A 10,922-nucleotide genomic window follows, 5' to 3' on the forward strand; every position below is an offset into this window, starting at 1 on the left:
AATATGTAGGTATCATCCACTACCCATTAACAATAGCAGAGGTGGTATGTGCCTCCATCTCCTACTAATAGTAACAGAAGCTAAAATCTACTGATGGTATGATGTGAAAAATCACCAGAGACTATAATCCTTGATCTCTATTAAGGTCAACCATGCTTAATGGCTAACTCATCACAAAAAATATGTGCTACAGCAACCAGACAGGTACTAAATAAAGAATGCTAATACCTGTCATAAACTATAAAATTAAACATCATACCTATATGCCGTCTGGAGATGTTCCGTCGCTGTCCAGTCCCCAAATTGACCTCAAAATTTCCGATCGAGAACAACAACGGAAATCCATATAAATCCGAAACGGAAATCCAAACCCAATCGTAATGGAAAAATCCATGTCACTCAAACAACTACCCAGTTTGACTCGCAAACTTGGGCTAATCCAAAAATCCAGAATACCCAAAAACAGGTATCCGATAAATCACCAGAACACCGAAAGCAGGTATCATAACCCGCTCTGATACCAAATAAATTGGTATCAGATAAATCTCAAAAATCCAACACACGAAAATCCAACAAGTATCGCCAAACTTTGGCGCTCTGATACCATATCAATTGGTATCAGGTTATACCAACTATGCAAAATACGAAAACAAAGATCGTAAAAATCCAAAACACACAGCAAGTATCGTATACCTGCTCTGATACCACTAAATTGTCACGCCCCAGAGGAGTCTCTGTCCGAAGAAATTTCGACAGCATCTCCCCTGTACGGCGGACAATATGAAACTTTCTACATATCACATATACATCAGCCACAGGCGGCTGGAATGATAACAAAAAAATAAAGACAAACACCACGCAGTTAATAAAGATATCCAGCCTCTGGCTGTCACAACCACGCAGTTAATAATAGTAAACAACAACAATAGGACTCTGACTCGAAATCCACCCTACTCCACTACATTCGTAAAGCTCAAATCCAACGAACTCACCTCTTCTGCCGTCTAGGCAGGCATATAGTAGAATAAAAACCAAACCATCCAAAAATCCATCAAACGGTAACAATCCGTACAATATCCATAAATAAAATCCAAAACAAAACTAAAACATAGTCTGATGGAAGAAAAACCAAAATAAAGCAAATAACAACCTAGTAGAGAACTAGCTCTACGTGCAGATGGGGGGCCAGCGACTGGAACTGCTCCGGACAGCCTCAACCTGAAAATATATCAACAATGGAGGCGGGGTGAGTCCAACACTCAGCAGGTACAACTGATATGCATAATAAAACAAATAACAGACAACACTAATCATTCCTGAATATGAGGAGGATAAATGCAACTGAAATGAAATCAGAAGATAACTGTACTGACCGGATCAAAGTATAAAGGTAACAGGTCGTCAGACCGAGTGAGTCATAATCCTGTATGCATGTCAATCAATGCATCCAAACAAATGCAGCATATAAGTGCAGCAATCACAAGCAAATAAAAATGCAATAAATGCATATGTCAACCCCATACTCTGAAATCAATGCTCCTGTGCAATGACAGAGTAAACGGAATGCTGTCGGAGTACTCCTGTCCTGTGACCCCAAATCATAAATGGGGGAGCTCAATGCTCTCATCTCCCGGTACACGATGACGGGAGGATATCTCTACCACGCTGAGTCTCCTGACCAACGGAGCCAAACAAAGTCCACCATCTGCCGGCTACCACGCTGCTACCCTAAATGCCAACGGAGCCAAACAGAGCGGAACTGACTGCCGGCTACCACGCTGAGTCACCTGACCAACGGAGCCAAACAGCAGAACCGCCACACACCAGCCAGATATACAAATCCATGGGTGATGTGTGCAGTACATGTAACTGGCGATGAGCTCAACCAAAGTAGAGCCGACAATCGCACAGCATGCAATCATGATGCATGATACTGAACATGGCAATCTCATGAATAACATGGCATGATCCATATAAATAGATACAAAGTGTGTACCACAAGAAGACGTATCAAATAGAAGGTACACAAATCGAAGAGGGTATCAAATAAACCCTAGATCCAGAATATAACAGAGCATGTGGTTAGGTCACTACCTAAGGCATATGTGATCAGGTAGACAATATGCAATGCAGAATAAATAAACAAACAACATGTACTAATCATGTAGTGACCAACCGAAATAAACAAGTAACACAATTACTGTTATATGTTAAACATATTATCATGCATATCAAAAGACACAAGTCAAAGTACCCGCCTCCAATAAAGTGGTCCAAATCCAATAATTGAGAAACACGTCTCGCGTCAAGCTCCTGTATCACCAATATTTAGTTTAGCAACTTCTATCACACATTAGTTAGCTAAACTAAATCCTAATCGAATTAAGAAATTCCAAATTAGATTAACTCAACATAATCCTACAACCATGAAATCCACAATTATACTCACAACCATGCATTTACCTTAATCCAAAACTCACCCAATTGCGTATGCCCGACTGTTGAGTCACTGTCGGAGACGCGTGCCTTGGTGATATAATGACCGGAACTAGAAGTTACTGCTGCGGAAATAAACAGTGACAGAATCCACTGTGATCAGCCAACAACTCAATGCAACATCCCCAAATTATATTCACATACCTACTCAAATCTGCCTCTCCTAACCAGTGCCCCTCGTTCCCTCTCTGTCGGTGGCTAATGGAAGAAGAAGCCGGCAGTGGAGAAAAGAACCAGGGCCCAGCGTCAACAATCAACCGATGGGGAAGAGGCTCGGTAGAATCCTGCGACCACAATGACCACAAACACAAGAAGCACCTCCGGCGATGAATGATGGCAGTCGAGTGATGATGGCCGACGATCAGGAGGTAGAACAGTCGGTCGGCCCTTGCTCTGCCGGAAGAAATAAAGAGAGGTGAAACATAAACTTGGTCGGCGCTAGGGCAGAAGAAGAAGAAAAGAAGAAGAGGGGAAATCAGGTTCGGTGAGGGAGAAGACGAGAAGATAAAGGGATTTGCCACAAACCCTAGGCCACGGCTGAGGAGAGGGAAAACTGTCGCGGCGACGGCGCTGGGAACTCCACGGCAAGGCTAGGGCAGAGGATGCTGTCCTCGTGAGGGGCAAGGGATGAGGAAGAAGAAGAGAGAACCGCCGAGTAGCCGGCGGTTAGGGCTCTTGGCGTCGGGTTCGGGAGTGAGGGAGAGAAGAGGCGCGCGGAGATGTTTCGGCGAGAAAGAAAACAGAATAAGAAATAAGAAAAAGAGAAAAAGAATTTAAAAGGAAAAGGAAAAATCAACTTTTCCTCATTTAAACGGGGTAACCTAAACAGGCTTTTCCGGACCCCGTTCTTATCCCCGTCAACTCGTCCGTACGAGCTCCGAAAAATTCCCGAAAAATGTCCAAAATTCTGAAAAATTCCTTTATTAAGATTCGCCTATTTTCCGGTATTTTACATTCTCCCCCACTAATAAAAATTTGGTCCCCAAATTTCATTATTTACCATCAGGAAATACTAATAACAGATAATAATAACAAATGCTGAACGGTAAATAAACTCACATACCACAAGTGAAAAGATGGGGTATCGAGCTCGGATCGTATCCTCGAGCTCCCAAGTAACTTCCTCATCCGAATGATGCTGCCATCCGACTTTAACCAGCCGGATAGTCTTGTTCCGCAACTGACGCTCTTTCCGGTCGAGAATCCGTACCGGAACCTCCTCATAAGTTGCGTCAGCTGAACTGGAACTGGAATATCTGTCAGCACATGCGTCGGGTCGGGCACGTATCTCATCAGCATGGATACGTGGAATATATCGTGCACGCCGCCAAGGACGGCGATACTACCAACTAGTGAGCTATTGCTCCAATCCTTTCTAAGATCTAGAAAGGTCCAATGTATCACGGAGCTAGCTTACCTCTGAGGTCAATCTCTTCACCCCTTTCTTGGGTGAAACTCGCAAAAATACCTGGTCACAAATGGAGAACTCTAAGAGTCTCCCACTCCGGTCAGCGTAACTCTTCTAGCAGTCATATGCCTCTAACATCTTCTGTCCGATAGTATGGACCACTTTGCCTCACGTTGAGCTCTATGAGGTCCCAACAACTGGGCCTCTCGGATTCTCGTCCTGATTAACGACTGAGCAACTATGGTAACAAGAATACCCTGCTCTGTCTGTCCCTGCTCCTCAATGTCTAACTCAGAGAAATCCTGAATCAAATCTGTGACCACAACTCGGTGGCAAGCTAAAGTCCCTCTAGACCTCTAGCTAAGTGCATCGGTAACCACATTAGCTTTTCCCAGGTGATAGCTAATGGTACAATCATAATCCTTCAAGAACTCCATCTATCTCCTCGGTCGAAGATTAAGTTCCTTCTGAGTGAACAGATATTTGAGATTCCGATGGTCAGTGAGAATCTCAATGTAATATCATACAGGTACTGCCGCCAAATCTTCAGGGCAAAAATAACAGCGGCCATTTACAGATCATGTACAGGGTAGACCTTCTCATGCTCCTTCAACCGACGAGAATCATAAGAGACTAACATATCGTGCTGCATCAGAACAGCGCTCAAATCCTGAATAGATGCGTTGGTGTAGAGGACATATCCGTCCTCTCCAGAAGGTAAAAACCAAAAATCGAAGCCGACACTAGTCTCCGCTTCAGCTCCTAAAAGCTGGTCTTGCAATCCTCAGTCCGAGTAAACTTCACGCCTTTCATGGTCACGCGTGAAAGTAGCATAGCTATGCGGAAGAAACCCTCGACGAAAGGTCTGTAATATCCTGCGAGTCACAAAAGACTGCGGATCTCCTACACTGACTTCGGCTGCACCCAACGGTAACAACCTCTATCTCCTGTGGAACCACGGTATACTCCTACTGGTGACCGTGTGTTCCAAACATCATAACAAAAGACAATCCAAACCAGCACTACTGATAATCACATATAGATGTTCTCGTCGAATCATCTCTAGATCTATGCAAAGATAGTGTACGTGACTCACCTCAGATCCGTAATAAACCACAACATCGTCCACAAAGATAATGGACACCTATCCAAACATCCTCGACATACCAGGATTATCGAGTCCCTGAAAACATCTAAGGCACTGTAAGCCTATATGGCAAAAACCAATACACATAATGTCTGTATCACAGACATTCCTATTCATAAGATCTCCAATAATAAATCGAAAAATCTGATCATCAATAACATAAATCACCAAAGAATAGATCCTCCAGGGTGAGAGCAACGCTCCATCACAGGAAATACTACATATGTGGGAGCAACGCTCTACCACAAGAAATCCTTCAATATGTGGGAGCAACACTCCACCACAAATAATCTGAAATATGTATCTGCAATAAATATAGGAGCAATGCTCCGCTACCAGCAATCCGTGATATGTGGGAGCAACGCTCCACCACAAAACAATACCTAAGTACCCCAAGGCACCTAACTATCCAGCTAGAGACTGTACAAGATCTCTCTACCACAATTCGCTGTGGTTATCCTAGGATATAACAACCTAGTAACTAATCAAATTCATCATCAACTCTATCAGCATCCTAGTGGGTCATCCACTGATAGGAAAATTAGTTGATGGGTTAATTCAACAAATGACATAATGCAGTCACTCCACATTCTGCATTCAGTATAAGTAGAATCATCATACTGCTACCAATGTATACACCTAGCACTCATGCTCACACAACATATGTATGATCAACAAAATCCTCCAATTATTATACACCAATCATACTCACAACTCAGGTATATTCAGTATGATACCTCCAACAATACATACCGAACACGTGTGCAAAATCAATGTAGGTAAAATCAACAATACACCTCAAACAACACTCACATAACATATAGTATAACCAACATATAATTCCAATAAAACCTACTAAACCCAGGTGCACTCATAAAATCAAACATAATCAAAAAGATACCTCAGATACCACACCAAACACATATGTACATATCACAACTCAGATTAAATCGACAAAATGCCTCCAACAAAACACCACCGATGTACATATACTACATCTCGGATTTAATCAACAAGATATCTTCAATAATACCTCCAGATACATACACCCAACTACATATCTATGATTCACAAGGAACCTTCAAACCATATCAGAACATGGATACATATACTACTTACAAATGGACAGTCCACCCAGGATTCCTACAACACATAACAATCATCATATACGTGCAATATAGACATGCAAAATCAGCATACCAGCTCAATCAAAGAGACCAACCTTATGCTACCAACACTCATGGGTTACGGGTATATCTAAACAAAATTCATGCATATGTATCAAGCATGAATACATCAATCAAAAGCAACTCAAAATGGAGCAGCCTAATCATCCAGTAACAACCCTGCTCTAAGTTCAAAGGAACTAGTATCGGACAAGAAAAATATACACAGCCGTGGTATAACATTGCAAGTCAATGTCATACCCTACCAAGACTATATCAAATGGGAAGAATTTTATCATCATAAATCCAAATGTACTCTCCCAGTATACACTAGTAACGAGTGTATCCCATAAGTGTTAAGCAATTAACTCTACACTTCCTTACATCAGCGGGGTCATATATCCCAATGCACCCTCTAAATTATCCCACCAGATATATACAGTCCATGGTCAAAGTTTTCATGGAATAGGATACATCGATCCTCTATAACCTATCCAAGCCGACAATGATATACGGCTGAATCCGTCCTTTCCACGTCAGTACAAAGCATGTACTCAAATGTGCTCTAGATACATAACTAAGCACAAACAACCTAAAGGTTCAAACCTCTAAGAATAGAGTATGACAATCCTCTACTGATCAACCAACAAAACTAAATCATTCATCTACTAACTAATCAAGAATACCTTAATCCTCCACAAGCAACTAAGGTATATCAAACTACGATCAAATGGTATACTACATTATCAAATAACTAAATCAGTTCATGGGTCAATTCAACACTAATACATCATCTCAAACTAGAGAATGTCAATCCACATAATATCATATGAATAAATGTGTACGACCCAAAAGAAAAAGCTAGAATTCAATATCATCAAGACACCCTCATTTTTTTTTTATCCTCAAAAATATCAGCCCACTAATATCAGATGAATAAGTCTCTACTCTCCATGAGGGTAAGTTAGCATTCAAAACATTAAATCATTATTTATCCACATAGTTCAATATCAGATGAAACAAATATCAATTTTATCATCCTGTTAACTAACCATAATTAACCAGATTTATTAAAATCAAAAATCTCATAGGCACATAAACTCTCTAGCTTCCAATTTATAATCTGATCACCAACTATAAACATCAACCTGTGAACACTATACATGATACTCACTATATCACCATCAATGACAACCCAAATAAAAGATCATCAAAATAGTTATCCACTAAAAGATCATCAACAACCACATAACATTTACTCTCTTAAATCATTAGAAATCAACACATCAAAATATCTGATCTCACAATATCCCTCAACCTCAAACCATTCTCAACAATGATCAAACATGGTAACTCCCCTAATGAACAATTTTTCATCATATCGGGTATCCTAATATCCAAAAGATATGAGTATAAAACCTCCACTGGCTAAAACAACATAAATATGTAGGTATCATCCACTACCCAGCTAACAATAGCAGAGGCTGGTATGTGCCTCCATCTCCTACTAATAGTAACAGAAGCTAAAATCTACTGATGGTATGATGTGAAAAATCACCAGAGACTATAATCCTTGATCTCTATTAAGGTCAACCATGCTTAATGGCTAACTCATCACAAAAAATATGTGCTACAGCAACCAGACAGGTACTAAATAAAGAATGCTAATACCTGTCATAAACTATAAAATTAAACATCATACCTATATGCCGTCTGGAGATGTTCCGTCGCTGTCCAGTCCCCAAATTGACCTCAAAATTTCCGATCGAGAACAACAACGGAAATCCATATAAATCCGAAACGGAAATCCAAACCCAATCGTAATGGAAAAATTCATGTCACTCAAACAACTACCCAGTTTGACTCGCAAACTTGGGCTAAATCCAAAAATCCAGAATACCCAAAAACAGGTATCCGATAAATCACCAGAACACCGAAAGCAGGTATCATAACCCGCTCTGATACCAAATAAATTGGTATCAGATAAATCTCAAAAATCCAACACACGAAAATCCAACAAGTATCGCCAAACTTTGGCGCTCTGATACCATATCAATTGGTATCAGGTTATACCAACTATGCAAAATACGAAAACAAAGATCGTAAAAATCCAAAACACACAGCAAGTATCGTATACCTGCTCTGATACCACTAAATTGTCACGCCCCAGAGGAGTCTCTGTCCGAAGAAATTTCGGCAGCATCTCCCCTGTACGGCGGACAATATGAAACTTTCTACATATCACATATACATCAGCCACAGGCGGCTGGAATGATAACAAAAAAATAAAGACAAACACCACGCAGTTAATAAAGATATCCAGCCTCTGGCTGTCACAACCACGCAGTTAATAATAGTAAACAACAACAATAGGACTCTGACTCGAAATCCACCCTACTCCACTACATTCGTAAAGCTCAAATCCAACGAACTCACCTCTTCTGCCGTCTAGGCAGGCATATAGTAGAATAAAAACCAAACCATCCAAAAATCCATCAAACGGTAACAATCCGTACAATATCCATAAATAAAATCCAAAACAAAACTAAAACATAGTCTGATGGAAGAAAAACCAAAATAAAGCAAATAACAACCTAGTAGAGAACTAGCTCTACGTGCAGATGGGGGGCCAGCGACTGGAACTGCTCCGGACAGCCTCAACCTGAAAATATCAACAATGGAGGCGGGGTGAGTCCAACACTCAGCAGGTACAACTGATATGCATAATAAAACAAATAACAGACAACACTAATCAGTCTCCTGAATATGAGGAGGATAAATGCAACTGAAATGAAATCAGAAGATAACTGTACTGACCGGATCAAAGTATAAAGGTAACAGGTCATCAGACCGAGTGAGTCATAATCCTGTATGCATGTTAATCAATGCATCCAAACAAATGCAGCATATAAGTGCAGCAATCACAAGCAAATAAAAATGCAATAAATGCATATGTCAACCCCATACTCTGAAATCAATGCTCCTGTGCAATGACAGAGTAAACGGGATGCTGTCGGAGTACTCCTGTCCTGTGACCCCAAATCATAAATGGGGAGCTCAATGCTCTCATCCCAGTACACGATGACGGGGAGGATATCTCTGCCGGCTACCACGCTGAGTCTCCTGACCAACGGAGCCAAACAAAGTCCACCATCTGCCGGCTACCACGCTGCTACCCTAAATGCCAACGGAGCCAAACAGAGCGGAACTGACTGCCGGCTGCCACGCTGAGTCACCTGACCAACGGAGCCAAACAGCAGAACCGCCACACACCAGCCAGATATACAAATCCATGGGTGATGTGTGCAGTACATGTAACTGGCGATGAGCTCAACCAAAGTAGAGCCGACAATCGCACAGCATGCAATCATGATGCATGATACTGAACATGGCAATCTCATGAATAACATGGCATGATCCATATAAATAGATACAAAGTGTGTACCACAAGAAGACGTATCAAATAGAAGGTACACAAATCGAAGAGGGTATCAAATAAACCCTAGATCCAGAATATAACAGAGCATGTGGTTAGGTCACTACCTAAGGCATATGTGATCAGGTAGATAATATGCAGTGCAGAATAAATAAACAAACAACATGTACTAATCATGTAGTGACCAACCGAAATAAACAAGTAACACAATTACTGTTATATGTTAAACATATTATCATGCATATCAAAAGACACAAGTCAAAGTACCCGCCTCCAATAAAGTGGTCCAAATCCAATAATTGAGAAACACGTCTCGCGTCAAGCTCCTGTATCACCAATATTTAGTTTAGCAACTTCTATCACACATTAGTTAGCTAAACTAAATCCTAATCGAATTAAGAAATTCCAAATTAGATTAACTCAACATAATCCTACAACCATGAAATCCACAATTATACTCACAACCATGCATTTACCTTAATCCAAAACTCACCCAATTGCGTATGCCCGACTGTTGAGTCACTATCGGAGACGCGTGCCTTGGTGATATAATGACCGGAACTAGAAGTTACTGCTGCGGAAATAAACAGTGACAGAATCCACTGTGATCAGCCAACAACTCAATGCAACATCCCCAAATTATATTCACATACCTACTCAAATCTGCCTCTCCTAACCAGTGCCCCTCGTTCCCTCTCTGTCGGTGGCTAATGGAAGAAGAAGCCGGCAGTGGAGAAAAGAACCAGGGCCCAGCGTCAACAATCAACCGATGGGGAAGAGGCTCGGTAGAATCCTGCGACCACAATGACCACAAACACAAGAAGCACCTCCGGCGATGAATGATGGCAGTCGAGTGATGATGGCCGACGATCAGGAGGTAGAACAGTCGGTCGGCCCTTGCTCTGCCGGAAGAAATAAAGAGAGGTGAAACATAAACTTGGTCGGCGCTAGGGCAGAAGAAGAAGAAAAGAAGAAGAGGGGAAATCAGGTTCGGTGAGGGAGAAGACGAGAAGATAAAGGGATTTGCCACAAACCCTAGGCCACGGCTGAGGAGAGGGAAAACTGTCGCGGCGACGGCGCTGGGAACTCCACGGCAAGGCTAGGGCAGAGGATGCTGTCCTCGTGAGGGGCAAGGGATGAGGAAGAAGAAGAGAGAACCGCCGAGTAGCCGGCGGTTAGGGCTCTTGGCGTCGGGTTCGGGAGTGAGGGAGAGAAGAGGCGCGCGGAGATGTTTCGGCGAGAAAGAAAACAGAATAAGAAATAAGAAAA

At 41.7% G+C, this 10,922-nt stretch overlaps 1 protein-coding gene and 1 long non-coding RNA gene across 3 annotated transcripts; both read right to left on the bottom strand.

Annotated features, from left to right (window-relative positions):
- Positions 1-1,179: 1,179 nt before the first annotated feature.
- Positions 1,180-3,720, bottom strand: LOC122029057. The gene is made up of 5 exons (XM_042588015.1): positions 3,707-3,720; positions 2,645-2,889; positions 2,464-2,561; positions 2,259-2,313; positions 1,180-1,218 (listed from the first exon to the last, which is right to left on the bottom strand). Exons 1-5 carry the CDS (start codon positions 3,718-3,720, stop codon positions 1,214-1,216), a joined length of 417 nt encoding a protein of 138 aa, XP_042443949.1. The 3' UTR covers positions 1,180-1,213.
- A 6,459-nt stretch (positions 3,721-10,179) lies between these two features.
- On the bottom strand, positions 10,180-10,922 carry LOC122030172. 2 transcript variants are annotated; one of them, XR_006125332.1, is made up of 3 exons: positions 10,688-10,922; positions 10,307-10,555; positions 10,180-10,224 (listed from the first exon to the last, which is right to left on the bottom strand). It is a non-coding gene; the product is annotated as an uncharacterized LOC122030172 (long non-coding RNA). The 2 variants fall into 2 exon arrangements; XR_006125331.1 differs by having other exon boundaries at positions 10,180-10,227.

Source organism: Zingiber officinale, chromosome 10B, assembly GCF_018446385.1.
Source record: "Zingiber officinale cultivar Zhangliang chromosome 10B, Zo_v1.1, whole genome shotgun sequence".
Taxonomy (NCBI): Eukaryota; Viridiplantae; Streptophyta; class Magnoliopsida; order Zingiberales; family Zingiberaceae; genus Zingiber; species Zingiber officinale.

Excerpts from the sequence above, each read along its gene's own strand:
- LOC122029057 (XM_042588015.1), bottom strand. Across the intron at positions 2,562-2,644 it reads GTTAGGAGAGGCAGATTTGA|CAGTAACTTCTAGTTCCGGT; the intron begins GTAGGTATGTGA and ends TTATTTCCGCAG. Across the intron at positions 2,314-2,463 it reads TGGGTGAGTTTTGGATTAAG|GAGCTTGACGCGAGACGTGT; the intron begins GTAAATGCATGG and ends TTGGTGATACAG.